Genomic DNA, 20909 nt, shown 5'->3' with positions numbered 1-20909 from the left:
AAAATCTGCCAATGGAACTAGTCAAATTTGACTTGGTAAGATTTCTTAAAGGAACAGTCCACCGTACTTCCATAATTAGGATGCAGTGCTGCAGCACTGCAACTATTGTTCTTCTACGTATTTCTTCTTCTTCTTCTTATTCCTACGCAATTTTCGATTTCGATTAACTCAATAACCGTACGTCGCACACAGACAAACAATATATCAAAACGTGCGGTTCGATCGGACTCGCTATGCTATTACTTTTCTCTACAGAATACGATTTTTTCACGACGTAGTCGCGAAAAAATTGTCCAAAAAAACCCCATTCATTTCTATGGAATTAATTGAAAAAAAAGCACTTTTTCAAACATCCACTGCTCTGGCATGCTTTCACCTAGAGACGTGATTCAAACTCTAAAAAGTAGGAAAACTTCTCCTCTGTGGATCTGGCATTCAACTTTTCTGCTAGGTTCTACACTTTCGGATCAGTCCCGGCTCAAACGCCATGTGGGTCCTGGGAGAAAATCCAGCTTTTGAATGGGTGTCTATTGCGTTACACACCAGTGAAGCTCGTTAACTTAGAGTGGAGAGAGGTTGAAAATAAAGCTCAAACTTTCTCGCTTAAACTGTGTTTTCAGCCACAAATTTCACTCTACAGACATGATTTTCTCAAAAGTAGTAGTAAAACTTGTCCTGATTCACACAATGTGTCTACCTAAACGATAGGATTTACGGTTTTTGAATGACAAGCGTCAAACTGAGGACAGGGCAGCTGACAGGCCTCATTGACACCCATTATATACGTGAGAGAAAAGTCACTCATTTTTAAATCGCTCTAGTGTCATTATTTTTAACACTACAGACAAAAAAATACATCATTTTATTCAGGAGACCCTTCTAGCGCTCACTGTGAAAGAATTTTGTGAATAGCTGCTTCCGTTGTCGAGTTATTTGTCATTGTTCGAGGCCTGTTCCATAGTAAAACACAGCACAAAATTCAAGACCTTGTGTGTCTTAGCTCATTGACACCCATTATAAAAGTGACAGAAAAGTCTCTCATTTTTAACACTACAGACAAAAAATTACATCAGTCTATTCAGGAGACCCTTCTAGCGCTCACTGTGAAAGAATTTTGTGAATTTCTTTTTTTTGTAAAAAAAAAAAAACAGCCTCGGTCGGCATGACACTTCACCTTAGCCGCCCACTTTATTAGGAACACTTCTGTTCGTACATACAAACTACAAACACTCTTCTTAGAGTTTAGAGTTTATTTTATTTTTAAAAGGGACAGTGCACAAATTAAACATTATCCTTGTGGTAAGGACAGATGTCTGTCCCAGGTTACAGCAGTACATGCTAATTTCCGCCTGTAGTCACTTTGTTTATACTCTTGAATAGCTCTTCTTCATGACGGCTGCTGTCTCAAGCACACACATAATCATTGCATTGAAACATCATTGCAGGTCACACATTCACGGCCAGCAAACATGCGTGACCGAATTGCTTCGCGCACTGCATCCTCTCACAATTTCCCCCGGGGAATTGTCCAGTCTAGTGAAATATGCTCTTATCTGAATTGAGACGAGCTGCTCCGGACCTATCCGAGCTTTGCGCGACCTCCCAGTCAGTCAGACGCAGTCAGACACGCTGTCACTCCTGTTAGCAATGTAGCTAGGCTCAGCATGGCCAATGGTATTTTTTGGGGCTGTAGTTAGATGCGACCAAACTCTTCCGCATTTTTCCTGTTTACATAGGTTTATATGACAAGTGATCTGAAACAAGTTCAGTTACACAAATTGAAACATGGCGATTTTCTATGCTATGGAAAGTCCGCACTATAATGACAGGCGTACTAACACCTTCTGCGCGCTTCGGCAGCGCATTGATATCTGAGCTCCATATCAATGCGCTGCCGAAGCGCGCAGAAGGTGTTAGTACGCCTGTCATTATAGTGCGGACTTTCCATAGCATAGAAAATCGCTACGTTTCAATTTGTGTAACTGAACTTGTTTCATATCACTGGTCATATAAACCTATGTAAACAGGAAAAACGTGGAAGAGTTTGGTCGCATCTAACTACAGCCCCAAAAAATACCATTGGCCATACTGAGCCTAGCTACATTGCTAACAGGAGTGACAGCGCGTCTGACTGCGTCTGACTGACTGGGAGGTCGTGCAAAGCTCGGAGAGGTACGGAGCAGCTCGTCTCAATTCAGATAAGAGCATATTTCATTATGGAAGTACGGTGGACTGTTCCTTTAAAGTAAGATGAAAAATCTAACCTGTTTTTAGATGAAATAATTCCAAAATAAGATTGGGGAACTTATTATGCGAGATCTGATTAACTCAAAATAATCAAAATAGTTCTTATAACAAGATCGTACTTCTTACATTTAGCCATTCAAGTCATTTTTTTTTTTTTTTAAAGATTTTTTTGGGCCTTTTCCACCTTTATTGGATAGGACAGTGTAGAGACAGGAAATGAGCAGGAGAGAGAGACGGGGAGAGATTGGGAAATGACCTCAGGTCGGAATCGAACCTGGGTCCTCGGATTTATGGTATGGCACCTTATCCACCTGAGCCACAACAATGCATTTTGGGGGCACTAGATTCAAAGATTTAAGTAAAGTTCATTTATTCCCAAAACAAGCGTACGGTACTTTGTTGTTGTTTTTTTTTTCTTGAAACAAGATGAACCACATTTGACAAATGTCCAAAATGTATTTGTTTAAAAAAAAAAAAACCAACTTGTTTTATTTTCAAAGGTGCTCCAAATAAGACTTTTTCAAGACATTTTGTCTATACAAGATTTTCAAGATGGACTGTCTAAAAACTAGCCTTTCTAGCTAAATGAGGTTTTGCTTGTTGGGCAATTATATCTTATAATAAGGGTGGCTAGATGTTTTGACTTGAAAATAGACAAATAAACTTCCTAAGATTTTCATTTTTTGCAGTGTACTCTCACCTTCGCCAATTTCTCTGCCACTCTGAACTGGATCTCTCTCTGGTCCTCCAGATCTGTCTTATTGCCCAGCAACATGACAGGAATGTCATCTCCTGCTCCTTCCTGAAGGGAAAAGATGATACATGACAGGAAATACAGGGTGTTTCAAAAAAAAATTTGATATCATTTCACAGTCTAATACGGTAACTTTGCCAATTCTCGTTCAATTGACCTCAACATTTAACAGCATGTGTGGAAACAGGTCAAAATTTTATGCTTAATGTTTTTAGCTTTTCAGGTATAGAAATGCTATTCGCCGGAAAAGAAAAGGTGTTGTGTGTTAGAGTATGCTCGAACACAGCCGAACAATGCAGATTTGGACACGGCACAAAAAGTTCAAAGAGGAAGGCTGTCCGTGTGTGTCTGTGTCTCCGGCAGTGCGCATATTGAAAATTTGTGAAATTGTTTGTGGAATCAAATTTTCAGGAATAAATCTTATTTATTTTGCTCAACATTAAGCCTGGTCAGTTTCATCTGCCTAGACTATGTAGTTTCTGGGATATCTCATCTCATCTCATTATCTCTAGCCGCTTTATCCTTCTACAGGGTCGCAGGCAAGCTGGAGCCTATCCCAGCTGACTACGGGCGAAAGGCGGGGTACACCCTGGACAAGTCGCCAGGTCATCACAGGGCTGACACATAGACACAGACAACCATTCACACTCACATTCACACCTATGGTCAATTTAGAGTCACCAGTTAACCTAACCTGCATGTCTTTGGACTGTGGGGGAAACCGGAGCACCCGGAGGAAACCCACGCGGACACGGGGAGAACATGCAAACTCCACACAGAAAGGCCCTCGCCGGCCCCGGGGCTCGAACCCAGGACCTTCTTGCTGTGAGGCGACAGCGCTAACCACTACACCACCGTGCCGCCAGTTTCTGGGATATTTACATCTCAAATAATATCACATTTTTTGAAACACCCTGTGTGTGAATCACAATGTGGAGTTTGCTTAAAAAGAAAAGGGGGAGAAGAAGGGGGGGGGGGGGGGACAACAAACAAAACCCACATCTTGGTTGTGTGTTATTTGAACCCAAGTCCTCAGCTTGAACGAGGAGCAGTACTAACAACACACCACACACACACACACACGTCACAATGAAATTCCTGCTTTGGGCTGTAAATACCGTACACTAAAAAACTTTGGATTGCCATTGTGGCAGTGGGGGCGTGGCCAAGCATCAGTTTGTGAATGGCGGGCAGGGCCAGGGAAGGTGAGTGGCAAAGTCAATACACCTGTGGTTAATGTTGTGCGTCTGTGTTGTTACAGTGACGGAGGATAAAAAAGGAGGGAGAGAGCAGAGAAAGGAAAGCTCTCCTGACCAGAACACACGTGCATGTTGCATGTGAGAAGCAAGTGAGTAAGGCTGAAAAGCAAGAAAATAAGTAAAATAAAGTGTGTGTGTGTGTGTGTGTGTGTGTGTGTGTGTGTGTGTGTGAGAGAGAGAGAGAGAGAGAGAGAGAGTGAGAGAGATCAGCAGCCCCCGCCTGCCTTGCTTCTGTACTCCACCCACATCAGGGACTTATTAAAGGCCAAAATCAAATGCATAAAACTAATAATTCATTAATAGCATCATTGCTATACATTTTTTGTTTGTTTGTTCTTGCACAAAGGAGAGAGGTGTCTTAAGATAACCTAATATTATGAACTACACTTAAATTGAGCTGTAAGCATAGCAGGTGAATACTTCTGTCACCTTATCTTTCAACCCACAGACACAATTCCTTTATATATAAAAAATAAAAATTAAAAAAATAAAAGTGCACAACTAACTATTGTAACTTGCTGCATTATTCAACAGTAGACAACATTTTTTTTCAAGCTTTCTAACACTTCATCACGCAAAACAAAATGTAACGGATCAAGAGTAATTGGTATTCATTTAGTTTTTTAATTCATGTACTTTTTTTAAAAAATGTCACTTGCTTTTGTTATGTTGTATTCCACATTTCCAAATAAAAATAAATAAATGTAAAAAAAAGGGATTTGCTTCTTCATTCTGCATTTTTCATCCCCTTATTTGGTCTAAATGTTAACAAAATACTCTGTTTAAGACACGAGTACTCATGCAAGTCAGGCAACCTTGGAAGTGTGAACTACAGGTAGGCCATTTTAATAATCTGAATGTGCCACCCAGAAAGTCCCATTAAAGCAGATACGCAGAACCTTTTATTTTTAAATACATTTCTGAGTGGATAGTATCCCCCATCCTTGACTCTTGTATGCTGCATAAATGGGAATATAAAAAATATATTTTTGAGAGTTAAAATCGACCGCAAAGTTGGCGTTTGAGCTGCCCCGCTGAGCCAGCCAGCCCTGAGTGCGTGACGTCACAGCGGTAACCGGTTTTAAGGCCGAGGCCTTTGACAGCTATAGACCAAAATCATATCAATAAAAATTTATGGTGAAAGTAAGAAATAGCGTTACTGACTCGCTCAACTAAGACTGATTTGACTTCACTGATTGTGGGTTGACTCTCATTAAAACAGGACACGTGCTATAACTTCTGCAGCATACATGTACATGCATACATTTTCACTGATAAAACGTAAAAGGCTAATTAAGTAATCAGACGAACTGAGACAATCACATTCTGAAGCAAATTAAATAATCTTATACCGGTAACTTCAACACACAATACAAGTTACATGGATTAATCTAAATGCAGGTAAACAATGTGTTTTTGTGTCCAAATGAGAGTCTGCGCTTACCCGTCTGTGTTCTCGCTTCTTGAAGGCCGATCTTGTGGCCGATTGTTTCAAAACAATCTGACTTTCAGTTGTTCATTCAGTTCTCCGTTCATTTGCTTTTTCCACGCAAGGGCGACATGGCAGCAATATCCAGTTTAGAAATCAGACGGCTGGTCCACTCATTCTCTCTTTTCTCCATACGGAGTACTCCGCCATTACTGCTCAGCTCAGGCAATTACTAAAACCCGGGACAGAACAGGATGTCACTGGTTTAATCAACAACCGCGGGGAGGTCACTGCCCGAGCGATAATGTCACATCCCGTTCCATCCCGGGTTTTACCAACAACCCTCGGCTCACACTCCAGGAGAACTGGTGCAACTGAACTTACTTTCCTTTAAAAAAAAAAAATGCTTTTCTTCTCTTGTAGTTTTCCTTTAATTGTTGGTACTGCACCCTCTTTCAATACGGGCTTATAGCCAGCACTCCTCAACAGGTCAGATGTCTCACACGAGTCTTCAGTAAAATGTGCAGAGCAGAGGAGAGACCACTTCATAGCCGCCCAATGTGCCCGTGAACTTCTCGCAAAACGTGTTCAAATCTTTGCAGTTTGAACATTCTTGGGCCATGAATGCAACGTAAATCCACCTTTTGTCGTGTTGCTGGTAGGTGCAGCAACACATCTACGTGGCATGGTGATAAATTAGCTCAAAATGGAGGATCGGAGTTGCAGTCAGCTGTGTTTTAGTATAGTGGAAATGGTGATGAGACCGATAGACTTCCTGCTGTGACGTTACGGACATCAAGGTCATTCACTCAGACCGCTACCTATATAAATCACTTTAATCGTACAAATTACTATATTAGATTTATTGTTAACGCTTAAAACTATTCCTGTGCCATTCTTTTTTTTAGATTTTTTTTTGGGCTTTTTCCACCTTTTTATTGGATAGGATAGTGTAGAGATAGGAAATGAGCGGGAGAGAGAGATGGGGAGGGATCGGGAAATGACCTCGGGCTGGAATCGAACCCGGGTCCCTGGATTTATGGCATGGCGCCTTATCCACCTGAGCCACAACGCCCCCCCCTTCCTGTGCCATTCTTGAGGTCTCAAGGCGTTTATAAACGAAAGTGAGGCCATAGCTCTGCATATCTCCTTTAAGTATCTGCGTAGCTGGACTATGCATATGCATAAATATTTGCATATATTTTGAACTTGGGAAAGATATGTCCCATTATGGATTACCTGTACGCTGTCCAGCCATGATCTCACTGCTGTAAAAGTCTGCTCAGAAGTGATGTCATACATGACCACTACACCATCTGCCTTGCGGAAAAACTGCTTAGTTATGCTGCGGTACCTGGCAGAACGTTGAAAAGGAAATTAGCATATATGTAAACTGTTACGTAATTTAATCCTAATATTAATTTTTTTTTTTTTAAAGGTATTGTTATTTAATAAAGAAAAATAGCTAATCATTGACATGTTGGATCTTTTGGCAAGGAGATGTTTATTTAACACTTATGGAAAGTGGATATTTGTATCTTATTAACTTCAGAGGAGACAGAAAGAGTGGCTGGTGAGTTAATGCCTATTTATAGTCACTATAACATAAGTGACAACGGGAACAAACTTGTCTTATGGATGTTCAACTGCATAAAATGTAAATAGAAAAAGTATGATGCGAATTTAATTTAAAAAATAGGCAAATTGCTGCAGTATAAATGGAATAAAATGCTGTTGTAGGAAAATAAAAACAGCGACTTAAAATCAGTAGTGCACTTACCGTTCCTGCCCAGCTGTATCCCACATCTGCAGCGCTACCTGGCTGTTGTCCACGATAAGCGTCTTCACGCTATAGTCAATACCTAGATGTAAAAGGAGAATAGCAAAAAAAGTAATTCTATAGGACTGTGTGATGTGTTGCTTCAAATTGTTAACAATAGGCCATTTGCAGGAATTGGTCACGTGTCAATTTTCCCCATAGCAACAAGCCCGTGGTGGGCAAGCTAACTTGACATTCCTTGACAACCATAAGAGTTTGACTGGCGATGCGAAGCAATCCATTTCTAGAATAGCTGTTTTTACCTTTTCTACTGTCTTTTTTGACCCGAATTTTCCTGTGTACTTGGGGAAAAAAAGTGTGTGGTTTTAACTTCTGTCGTAAGTTAAAGCGAATCATTGGCCGTAAAAGAGAGGTTTTTTTTGGAGTCAAGTTGGTGCGAAATGGCGGATTTCTCAGGTATATTTATAACTTATAATTTATCCTAATTCTACCTTGATCATTCGCTTAATGTGTGAAGATTCTTGAAAATAAATACAGATATATAAATACAGATATATCCGCCATTTCGCACGCGAATTTCTTTCGGCGGCGACCAACTAGAGTCCAAAAAACCTCTCTTTTATGGCCAATGATTCGCTTTAAACTTACAACAGAAGTTAAAACCACAAACTTTTTCCAAGTACACACGAAAATTTGGGTCAAAAAAAAAAAAAAAAAGAGTAGAAAAGGTAAAAACAGCTATTATAGAAATGGATTGCTTCGCATCGCCAGTCAAACTCTTATGGTTGTCAAGGAACATCAAGTTAGCTTGCCCACCACGGGCTTGTTGCTATGGGGAAAATTGACACGTGACCAATTCCTGCAAATGGCCTATTTCTCCGTCAGAATGTGTTTCGTTTCTTTTTGATCGTCTTTACTCTTTGAAGCTTTCTGTCTCCCTGCAGCTTCATAACAGATCAGTGAGCATGTGAAGAGTGTATCCTGAGAGTAAAGGGCAGTGATGATTGATCTGATGTCGGAACAGACAGCGATATTGATGTACTGTAACAGGGAATGACATTGAAATCCAACTTTTCAACAAAACAAATTTCATTGCGAAATGATAAATGTTCTGTAGTGTTACTGTGTTCACTATGATAGAATTCAACATGCAACCTTGGGAAATATCTACACTACAGAATTTGCAGACACAGTATCATAACCCGACGTGTGTTTAGGAGACAAAAGTTTCCTCGGCTCCGTGTGGTGTGAACGCAATCAGCAGGTTTGAAATTCACAAAAACACCCAGAGTGAGAAGGAACCTGTTCAGAGTTTACCCACAGAACCACCACATGCTGAAAAACCGTTGCGCGCACATACACTCAGTTTCTCACACACACACAGAGTTTCTGAGAAAAGCATTACAAGGAAACTGACCAACAGTCGCTGAGGTTCCTGGGTAGAAACAGCCATCGCAGAAACGGCGCAGGAGAGAGGTCTTGCCAACACTGGAGTTTCCCACCAGAACAATCTTAAACAGACGGTCAGGTTCTGAACTTGCTCCTTCCTCCTGAATGAGAGAGCAGAACAGCCACTGCTCATGCAGGTTATACCACAGCACTGCTGAATTCTCAAATCTAATTGTTCAGGAGGTGTTGATTAACTTTCTACAACAGCATGACTCGGACAATAGTAGCAAATCACAGGTTATACTCATGTAATCATTCAAACGTGTTAGTGTTTATAATATCAACTGTATCCGGATGCTCTATGCGAACAAATTTTTTAAAAGTTGGTCTGGAGAAGTGTTTTGTGACGAGACATTTATTTCTCCAGTCTCAGCACTCTATAACAGTCAGAGATATCGCTGTAACTAAGTTTTCTGCCAAGGAAAACAAACATTCACAATGGAGGGCTTTGTGGTTTCTTGGTAACAAGACATAGGAAGCAGGTGAGGGAAGAAATGTTTAGCTGTTATAAATAAATACTAACAGGAATTAACTTTCCACAAGATGACATAAAACTATAAACTGATAAAATGTATGATGTACCATTCTTTAATCAATTTATTAAAAAATAGGTACCCTATGCACGGCTCGAAATTCGCGGTGGTCCGGTCGCCCGAGGCGACTTAATTTGTCATTTGGCGGGTAATTCCTGTCACTAGCCAGCCCGGCTGGCTAGTTGAAAATAAAAAATATATATGAAGCAAAGATTCAGACACACTGTCAACTAAAGCCATTTTTTAAAACGTGTACCGTGTCTGTGTTAATCGATGTGTTTATCGGCAGGACGGAAAATACTGAAGAATTCCGAATCATATCGTGTACAAGTCAGGCTGTCGGTTTTTTCACTACTGCGCATGCATATAACGCATCTCGTTGAATATCGCGGTAATCACGTTATCAAATTCAATAGATGTGGCCACATTATCGCCCATTTAAACATGTGTTTTTGTTGTTGTTTACATCTACATCTGCCAAAGCTACGTTGCGATGTGGAATTTTCTGAAAGGTGTACAGAAACCGCCAGAGACGGGACAAAGCGACCTCGGTCTGAAGAGGAGAAAAAGGCCACCGATAAAGCGTACGAGAAGGAGAAACGACAAAGGACTTCTAAGCAAAGGTAGCAGGGTAGGCCTTGGCTGCGATACGATTTTTATGGAATAATTAATTTTTTTCAAGTTGATTCCTAGTCAATATGAAGCTCCTAATGCTTTCTCTCTCATAAATGGTTAAATACAGAAAGCATGTTGGACATATTTTGGGTGCTATAGTCATGATAGTAAGTATATTTGTTTTCAATACTCGTACACCAAGTTGCCAAGTTTTCCAATATATTATTATTTGTTGATATTATGATGCTCCGTGTTGTTCTCATTTATGTATTTAACAACAGTAACAAAATACTTGGGTCTTGAAATAAATGCACATTAGTCATGAACAATGGTAACGACTCTCTTTTGTGTTATTTTTGACAGAAGTAAAATTCATACATGAACAAATTTTGGCGAGTTGATTTTCTGTTGGGCGGCACGGTGGTGTAGTGCTTAGTGCTGTCGCCTCACAGCAAGAAGGTCTGGGTTCGAGCCCCGTGGCCGGCGAGGGCCTTTCTGTGAGGAGTTTGCATGTTCTCCCCGTGGGTTTCCTCTGGGTGCTCCGGTTTCCCCCACAGTCCAAAGACATGCAGGTTAGGTTAACTGGTGACTCTAAATTGATCGTAGGTGTGAATGGTTGTCTGTGTCTATGTGTCAGCCCTGTGATGATCTGGCGACTTGTCCAGGGTGTACCCCGCCTTTCGCCTGTAGTCAGCTGGGATAGGCTCCAGCTTGCCTGCGACCCTGTAGAACAGGATAAAGCGGCTACAGATAATGAGATGAAATGATTTTCTATTTGGCTAGTTACTTTGGAAGGTAACTAGTCCGGCTGGCTGGTGAAAAAAATATATGAATTTCTAGGCCTGCTATGGGTACATGTGGCTACTGCTTATAAATAAAATTGTTTGCTAATACCATGTCCATACAGTAAATATATTTACTCTATCAGGCAGTAGCCACAAAAATGAAGCGTAATCCAAAAATGAACAATTTAAAAATTACAGAAGTAAAATATACAGTGTCTGTACTTTATATTATTCTACTTGTTACAGTTTTCGAAACTGAAACCTCCGAACCGAGGCTGACATACACACGCTGACCCAAACTCTTATTTCCCAGAAAAGGCCCGGCGCTAGAGCTCAGTGGTCTAAAAGAGGAGTGAGACAACTTCCTGTAACAACTCGCAAGTGCGTCACATCTACATCACATGCGGGACCACTGGCCGAAGAAAGCGAGGAAAGGACGACAACCTGGAGTCTATTTTAAAATCGGAACGCACTTTCCCCTCGGTAATGAGCATAAACATGTCTGAAAGCGATTTCTTTAGTCTAGTCCATTTATTTTGAATTGTATACACTTACTGGTCATTTTAATAGGAACACCTGTATGCGCATGCGCAGTGCGCCATTGTTACACTCATTCTTAAAACACGACGACATAGTGGTATGAGGCAGTAGCAACAAAAAGGATTAGCTTTACTAATATTGCTGTGGTGTAAGAGGAAGGAAACACTTTCGTACGTGCTGTTATTTGAAAATAATTAATTTTGCATCACATTATCTCATTGTTGATTAACAAAGTGTTTCCTAAAACTAGATAGAACTCGACGCCAACGGAGTCGATGGGGATGCCGCCGCCCGGTAGACTACACGCCTTATTAAGTTGTGATTTGGGGATGGACATTTGACCTCACAGTAATCTTGACCTGATGAAATTACTTGTATTAGCCCTGGAGATATTGTGTTCACAAGGTTTTTGGACAGACGTTTGACCTCACAGTGACCTTGACCTTAGACCTTTTGATCTCAAAATCTAGTCAGTTTGTCTTTGTCCCCAAATGCACAAATGGTGAAAGTTTGATGAAATTCCTTTGGTTTGCCTTGGAGATATTGTGTTCACAAGGTTCTCGGACAGACATTTGACCTCACAGCGACCTTGACCTGAGACCTTTTGATCTCAAAATCTAATCAGTTCATGTTTGTCCCAAAGCGCACAAATGGTAAAAGTTGGGTGAAATTCCTTTCATTAGCCTTTGAGATATGGTGTTCACAAGGTTTCGGGACGAATGCACACATGGACAACCCGAAAACATAACGCCTCCTGCACCTTACGGTGGCGGAGGCATAAAAAGGCAAACAGAAAGAAAGAGAGACACTGCTCCTGCTCCAAAAAGGAACAATATGACTGAAGGGCAGGATTCAGTGAGTAGCTTCATTCAGAGCACGTAAGAAACACTGGGAAACACGACACCTGTTGATCAGTAGGCTGTCCTATCGAACGCCCTGCGGGAGCATGGACCGGGACAGTCAGCAGATATACTTGTGCTAGTGAGGTGGTAGCATAATTTTTTTTTTTTTTAAAAAGTGAGTAACATGAAAAAAGTTAACCATTTTATCATGGAAAAAGCAGCAGAGGAACATGAAATGTTACATTGCTGCATTTTCCTGATGTACACAATATAAACAGTATTTTTAATTTCATGTAATTTGGTTGAATGCACATTATGTGCACATAATGCTGTTTCTGTTTTTATCCAAAGATGGAAACAAGTTTAATTTCTGTACAGATGTTGAAAACGGAAGGCATCACTCTGACTTTCCAAAATCAGATGCTTAAGGAATAAAACAGGACAAGGTATGCTGTTAGGCAATCAATATAAGGTTTCATATTTTGGCCATCCACGTTATCTTATCTTAACAAATGGCTGAAAGAGGATTTTTTTTTTTTTTTTAAACTGAGTGTAACAGCACCACTAGTGGTCATTTAAAAAAATGAATTAATAAATCTCATCTCATTATCTGTAGCCGCTTTATCCTGTTCTACAGGGTCGCAGGCAAGCTGGAGCCTATCCCAGCTGACTACGGGCGAAAGGCGGGGTACACCCTGGACAAGTCGCCAGGTCATCACAGGGCTGACACACAGACACAGACAACCATTCACACTCACATTCACACCTACGGTCAATTTAGAGTCACCAGTTAACCTAACCTGCATGTCTTTGGACTGTGGGGGAAACCGGAGCACCCGGAGGAAACCCACGCGGACACGGGGAGAACATGCAAACTCCGCACAGAAAGGCCCTCGCCGGCCACGGGGCTCGAACCCGGACCTTCTTGCTGTGAGGCGACAGCGCTAACCACTACACCACCGTGCTGCCTAAATTTATAAATAATAATAATAATAATAATAATAATACACAGAATGATATGAAGCATGTGGGTATGGGTAACTGTAATCAGCCCAGTGCTGTAGACAGAGATACTCTCTGCTGTAGGTTCATGCAGCCAATCAGTGACAGTCGTGCCACGTGACTGCACAGCACGACATGCCTGCCTAGCTTTGAGCTCCAATGAGATAATACATTCTAGTCCATTTTGGTGAGGTTTCCATAAGCCGTCGCCAGCAGGTGTTACGAACTCATTCACAGGTGTAATGAATGTGAACAAAGTGGATTATTTACTCCATTGTCATTTTTCCACAAAAAATGTGTGTGGAGGAGAAACTGAAAATTGACAGACTGAGCACGTCTAATCAAAGTACAAACAAGAAGACAGAGTCCTGTATATCCCCCGCCCTATAGACCAACTATAAACCAAGTTTCAAGATATTATTTGTCACATTTTTCAAGTTGTGCTGCAGGAAACCAACCCTACCGCTTTACACTGACCTCAGCAGCCCATGGCATAAACCCACCGGACCTTTGGTCCAGCCGAGCTAAAAATTCAAATCTCTCACATTTCTTAGTATCAAAAGGCACATATACATTACTTAATCAACACATATACCAACTTTCAAGACCGTACCGCTCATAGTTTTCAAGTTCTGCTCCGGAAACAAAACTAACTTGAGAGACTAAGTCTGAAATTGTTTCCATGGAAACATCTCATCTCATTATCTCTAGCCGCTTTATCCTTCTACAGGGTCGCAGGCAAGCTGGAGCCTATCCCAGCTGACTACGGGCGAAAGGCGGGGTACACCCTGGACAAGTCGCCAGGCCATCACAGGGCTGACACATAGACACAGACAACCATTCACACTCACATTCACACCTACGCTCAATTTAGAGTCACCAGTTAACCTAACCTGCATGTCTTTGGACTGTGGGGGGAACCGGAGCACCCGGAGGAAACCCACGCGGACACGGGGAGAACATGCAAACTCCACACAGAAAGGCCCTCGCCGGCCCCGGGGCTCGAACCCAGGACCTTCTTGCTGTGAGGCGACAGCGCTAACCACTACACCACCGTGCCGCCCCTCCATGGAAACATGAAAAATTTAAATTTCTCAAATTTCTTAGTATGAAAAGGCACATCTACATCACCGTGTTAACATGTATACCAAGCTTCAAATCTGTATCATGAATAGTTTTGGATATATGCTCCGGAAACGAACACTGCTCTTATCTATTTTTTATGCAAATATTTGAAAAAATACTTTAAAAAAAAAAAAAAAAAATCCAAAACAGCAAAAGGCACCAGTTCACATGTTGCTTGATATGTATACAAAGTTTCATGAAGATATCTTTAGTAGTTTTAAAGATATGGCTCGGAAACAAAAATGTGACCGGACGGACGGAACCAGTTTCTATATTCTCCCACTCAAACTTCATTTGGGCGGGGGATAATTACTGAAAACGACAGACGACAAAACCATAAATTAAGGTGGGGTTTTTTTTGTTTGAACAAAAGGTTGACAGTTGTTTTTTTTTTGTATGTGTACCATTTGTTATTCAGATGAAATACAGTTCAGACCCAAATGCCAAAGAATTAAATATAATCTTTTAAATTATATATTAGTGATGTATATTATTCACCCCCCCCCAAAAAAAAAATAAATAAATAAATAAATAAATAAATACCACCAACTGCCACTGCTGTTATGGGAAAATAATCAATCAATCAGTAAATGATGGGATGGTGTAATACATGACCGTGTGTGTTCCTACAACAGCATGACCAATTGTGTTTTATTATTTACATGTTTGATTTTGGAAAAAGTCAGTGTGACTGGTAACTACTATACAACAATAGCTGGAAGCTTCTCACCAGTTGAACAGTCTCTTTGCCCACAGGTTGCCCCCTGGGTGAGGTGGGCGTGTGTGCACGTCTGCTCTCTATTGGAGGACACTGTGCAATTGGCGTGCTGGTAGAAGGGAAAATACTGGTCGTCTGGAGGTCAATGCCCTCTTCCAGGTCCTCCTCTTCCTCACTCCAGTTCCTAAGCTCAGCCTGGTACTCCTTCTGCAGGAGCTGGGGGAGGTGGTCTTCCTCAATGGAGATGATCCTCTGTAGCTGGTGTTTCGGAGAACGCCATCCCTCTGTTTGATCGTCCTGCCCTAGAGCTAAACTGTGTGCCTTTACACCTACTGCACTCTTCCTCTTCGAATGTGGCAGGATGTCCTCATCATCATCGCTGAAGAGTTTAAGAAACAACAACCACTTTTCAGGAATTAAGAAATGTACTGAAATGTAGTTTTATCCCTTATAGAATATGCAACATTTTTAATTTAAAATGTTTTTAGACCATTATCTCATATTTTTTTTCCTCGACTGAAATGCGCTTCTATTAAAAACAATACGTACATCTTAAATGATTGTTTCCTTTCTGTGTATCCAGATCTCTGTGCCCTTGATGCTTTGAGAGCCAAGTTGTTTGGTTTCTAGGGGACCAAACAGGATTATATAACCGTTTGCTTTTAAGCCCTTCACAAACTGCCAAGTCAAAATAATGTCTATAACTTCTATTAACTCACTTGATGGTGCACATCCTGCTCATCTCTTAAATGTTTGTTCATTTCCCTAAAAGAGAAACATTTAAAAAAATGGGTATTTGATCTGTTCAGAATGGTACAGACATAACAGACTGTTGTTTACTGGATTTGTAGGGCATCCTTGCCTTAGTAAATCGAGTTGCTTCAGTAGATTTGCTCTTTCTCGTTGCAAACCCTCTGTAACTCTGTACACCTCCCTGAAAATCAAACAAATAAAGCAAATTGGAACAAAAAGACAATACGAAATAGACATGCTCATGTAATGCTGGTGGGCAACCTGTTGCCATGAGCAAATCCAGTGTGAAGCACATGACTCTGAAGGTGATACAAAGTAAAAGCAAGATGTGTACAGGGGTATAGACCCCTTCGCAGTAAACCTCATTCATACGTAAGAGGAAATTGCGCGCGCAGCCTGGACCCAAAAAAGACTCAGCGACGGTAGAGACGAGAAGAAATATTTGGAAGAAATGCCTAGTTGTTGTGTTGTCGGGTGTCAGAATCGTAGCAGTGATGGGGTTAAAATGTACAGAATTCCAGCAGGATCTCACCCATTCCAAAAAAATCGCCGACGTCTATGGCTACAAGCCATCAAACGTGTAGACTGGGATGAAAGCACTATCAAAAATGCGCGGGTTTGCAGCGCCCACTTCATCACAGGTAAGATCAGGCTATTTATTAAATCTTTCTTTTTTATTCTTTCTAGTCTTCGTTTATTGATGTAGCAAAATACTTTGTTAATGTTTGTCTGATTAGCTGGGTCATAGTTACACAATGTAATGAATATTGTTAGCATGTTAACTTAGCTTTGCATGCAATTTTGTTTGTAGGAGAGGTCTCGCTTGACTCAAGCAGTCCAGATTTTGTGCCATCATTATTTGTGTATGCCGAAAATCACAATTTTAAAGCAAGGACGGAAAGGTAAAATTGTGTGCCCTCACTCTAAATGCCAACTTACGTTGACTGCTCTAACCTAGCTCCCGCCCCGTTCAGTTTCATTTCTGCTCTCTGCCTCTCGCTTTTTACGCAGCTCTGATTTCTCTTCGCTGCACTCTTTACACTATCATTCCTTTCATGCCATTACCTCCTGCAAATTGCTGTTTAGTGTTGGCATTTGCTGTTGTAGCTAAAGCCACATTCCCATCACATCACTGGCATAATTTGATTAAAACAAAATGAATATGAATGTCCCATTGTTAATCAAGTTGTAGTCTCACTGTAACCAGAATGTTGATGGCAGGCTACTTTTGTAAATAGTTTTTTTTTAGTTTGACATTTTTTGTAAATAGTATGACTGCCTTCAGGTATCAGAGGAAAACTTACTAACATCGTCCGTCCACTCTTTAATTAAATACGGATCCGGTAGGCGATGTCCACTTGTTAGAGTTAACTTATTTATGTAGCATTCTCGATCTTGTAACGACAATTGTTTGGCATAATCTGACAGCTCATAATGCCGGTCTATGGGCAGCACCATTGTTTCTGAGTCCAGGCTGCGCGCGCATCCTGGCAACGGTCGGATAGTTTACAAACATGCGAAGGGGTCTATAAAGTGTGAATGAGTTCTCACAGCTCTCGCTCTTCCTGTAGGCGAGACGCTTGTTCCTGCAGCAGACTGAGCTGCTCCTGGGCTAAGCTCAGCTCTTGAGTGGTGTGCTCCAGCTCGTGAGCCAGCTCCTGATTATACTGCTTCAGTTTCACATTCTCCACTGCGGTCACCCTCTGCTCACTGTGCAGCTCATGACACTGCTGCTCTAACTGACACAAAACACACAAGACAAAACTCACTGACTCAAAGCAGATGAGAGAAAGTGGCCTTGAGCTTTAGACATCCTTCATAAATGTGTAAAGAAAATAAAGTGTGAAAGCTAATACAATTGCAATTAATACTGTGTGTCATGGGGCGGCACGGTGGTGTAGTGGTTAGCGCTGTCGCCTCACAGCAAGAAGGTCCTGGGTTCGAGCCCCGGGGCCGGCAAGGGCCTTTCTGTGCGGAGTTTGCATGTTCTCCCCGTGTCCGCGTGGGTTTCCTCCGGGTGCTCCGGTTTCCCCCACAGTCCAAAGACATGCAGGTTAGGTTAACTGGTGACTCTAAATTGAGCGTAGGTGTGAATGTGAGTGTGAATGGTTGTCTGTGTCTATGTGTCAGCCCTGTGATGACCTGGCGACTTGTCCAGGGTGTACCCCGCCTTTCGCCCGTAGTCAGCTGGGATAGGCTCCAGCTTGCCTGCGACCCTGTAGAAGGATAAAGCGGCTAGAGATAATGAGATGAGACTGTGTGTCATGTGTCCGAGAGAAAACAACAGCAGACTCTTCCTGTAATTTCGAACAAGATCAACTGCGAGCTCCTGCTCACTTACGTATCCCCCCGCTCTCGCTTACCGTATATCAGAATGCAAGCAATCGAAGGAATAGGACACTTATTATGAATGTTAACTTCAACAAATAATTAACCCTGAAACAAGTAAAGAGGTCTCTCCCCAGGGATTTCAAATAGCGTCCTGGTAAACTGTCATTCTGAAGCAGCATTTTGCTTCTTGAAATAGCGTCAAAATCAACCCTATATGTTTCGTAAATATATTCAGTCAGTAAACAGGAAGTCGATGTGGGACAGACCTGAAAACGGTACACACGGTATAGAACCCCAAGCTGAAGTTTGGTACCAAGTGGCTATGATTTGTGGTTGCTGAGAAAAAGGGTGGTGTTTCAGACAGATGGAGATACGGACAGACAATGGTAAATCAGTATAACAAGGTTAGAGAAATTTATATAGAGGACATCTGGTCCTTAATGAAATGCATTTTAAGCTTCTTTATATTCTTAGGTTTGTGTATGTGAACTTCCCTCTTCAATTCAGACCACATGAAGAATGCTTGGTTTGCTATCTTCTTGAAAGTACAGTGAAATATACTAGAATTTAGCTGAATTCACTGTCGCCAATCTTCACAAGAGCCCCAAAGATCAATGCGTCACCACCATATTTTAAAGCAGGTATTAGTTGTGTTTCCTTGTATGTAGCATTTGTGCTGAAAGTTCTTTGGTAAAAGGGGATAAAGGGATTTAACTTGTTCAGCAGGATATGTATACCCGAGATAAACCAGAAAAGTTCCTGTAACCTGAGTGTGATGAAAAATTAGGATTATTTTTCAAGAATTTAGTTCCAATGACAATGACCTTTTGTTAAAAACAAACAAATCTTTTTTTTTTTTTAATTGTGTGTGTGTGGAAAATTGTAATAATTAAATTAGATGTGTGTAATATTTACAGTTAGGTCCATAAATATTTGGACAGAGACAACATTTTTCTAATTTTGGTTCTGTACATTATCACAATGAATTTTGAACAAAACAATTCAGGTGCAGTTGAAGTTCAGACTTTCAGCTTTAATTCAGTGAGTTGAACAAAATGATTGCATAAAAATGTGAGGAACTAAAGCATTTTTTAAACACAATCCCTTCATTTCAGGGGCTCAAAAGTAATTGGACAAATTAAATAATTGTAAATAAAAAAAATGCTCATTTCTAATACTTGGTTGAAAACCCTTTGTTGGCAATGACTGCCTGAAGTCTTGAACTCATGGGCATCACCAGACGCTGTGTTTCCTCCTTTTTAATGCTCTGCCAGGCCTTTACTGCAGCGGTTTTCAGTTGCTGTCTGTTTGTGGGCCTTTCTGTCTGAAGTTTAGTCTTTAACAAGTGAAATGCATGCTCAATTGGGTTGAGATCAGGTGACTGACTTGGCCATTCAAGAATATTCCACTTCTTTGCTTGAATAAACTCCTGGGTTGCTTTGGCTTTATGTTTTGGGTCATTGTCCATCTGTATTATGAAACGCCGACCAATCAGTTTGGCTGCATTTGGCTGGATTTGAGCACACAGTATGTCTCTGAATACCTCAGAATTCATCCGGCTGCTTCTGTCCTGTGTCACATCATCAATAAACACTAGTGACCCAGTGCCACTGGCAGCCATGCATGCCCAAGCCATCACACTGCCTCCGCCGTGTTTTACAAATGATGTGGTATGCTTTGGATCATGAGCTGTACTACGCCTTCGCCATACTTTTTTCTTTCCATCATTCTGGTAGAGGTTGATCTTGGTTTCATCTGTCCAAAGAATGTTCTTCCAGAACTGTGTTGGCTTGTTTAGATGTTTTTTTAAGCAAAGTCCAATCTAGCCTTTTTATTCTTGAGGCTTATGAGTGGCTCGCACCGTGCAGTGATCCCTCTGTATTTACTTTCATGCAGTCTTCTCTTTATGGTAGATTTGGATATTGATAGGCCTACCTCCTGGAGAGTGTTGTTCACTTGGTTGGCTGTTGTGAAGGGGTTTCTCTTCACCATGGAAATTATTCTGCGATCATCCACCACTGTTGTCTTCTGTGGGTGTCCAGGTCTTTTTGCATTGATGAGTTCACCAGTGCTTTCTTTCTTTCTCAGGATGTACCAAACTGTAGATTTTGCCACTCCTAATATTGTAGCAATTTCTCGGATGGGTTTTTTCTGTTTTCGCAGCTTAAGGATGGCTTGTTTCACCTGCATGGGGAGCTCCTTTGACCGCATGTTTTCTTCACAGCAAAATCTTCCAAATGCAAGCACCACACCTCAAATCAACTCCAGGCCTTTTATCTGCTAAATTGAGAATGACATAACGAAGGAATTGCCCACACCTGCCCATGAAATAGCCTTTGAGTCAATTGTCCAATTACTTTTGGTCCCTTTAAAAACAGGGTGGCACATGTTAAGGAGCTGAAACTCCTAAACCCTTCATCCAATTTTAATGTGGATACCCTTAAATGAAAGCTGAAAGTCTGGAATTTATGTCCATGTCCCTTATATAACTACAACCCCGATTCCAAAAAAGTTGGGACAAAGTACAAATTGTAAATAAAAACGGAATGCAATAATTTACAAATCTCAAAAACTGATATTTTATTCACAATAGAATATAGACAACATATCAAATGTCAAAAGTGAGACATTTTGAAATTTCATGCCAAATATTGGCTCATTTGAAATTTCATGACAGCAACACATCTCAAAAAAGTTGGGACAGGGGCAATAAGAGGCTGGAAAAGTTAAAGGTACAAAAAAGGAAC

General features: G+C 41.1%; 1 protein-coding gene across 4 annotated transcripts in view; it reads right to left on the bottom strand.

Annotated features, from left to right (window-relative positions):
* The window catches only part of cracr2aa (calcium release activated channel regulator 2Aa), a 60206-nt gene that overhangs the window by 1438 nt on the left and 37859 nt on the right, over positions 1-20909 (bottom strand). For 3 of the 4 annotated variants that reach the window (XM_060922912.1, XM_060922915.1, XM_060922914.1), the window contains 9 exons: positions 17383-17570; positions 15941-16012; positions 15798-15843; positions 15628-15704; positions 15091-15457; positions 8887-9019; positions 7470-7551; positions 6929-7043; positions 2948-3049 (listed from right to left, as the gene is read on the bottom strand). In XM_060922912.1, coding sequence (XP_060778895.1) covers positions 2948-3049; positions 6929-7043; positions 7470-7551; positions 8887-9019; positions 15091-15457; positions 15628-15704; positions 15798-15843; positions 15941-16012; positions 17383-17570 — 1182 coding nt within the window. The remainder of the gene's footprint in view (positions 1-2947; positions 3050-6928; positions 7044-7469; positions 7552-8886; positions 9020-15090; positions 15458-15627; positions 15705-15797; positions 15844-15940; positions 16013-17382; positions 17571-20909) is intronic. The other variant, XM_060922913.1, reaches the window with a different exon arrangement.

This window comes from Neoarius graeffei, chromosome 6 (genome assembly GCF_027579695.1).
Source record: "Neoarius graeffei isolate fNeoGra1 chromosome 6, fNeoGra1.pri, whole genome shotgun sequence".
Classification (NCBI taxonomy): domain Eukaryota; kingdom Metazoa; phylum Chordata; class Actinopteri; order Siluriformes; family Ariidae; genus Neoarius; species Neoarius graeffei.
This window is presented reverse-complemented; position numbering and strand designations above follow the sequence as displayed.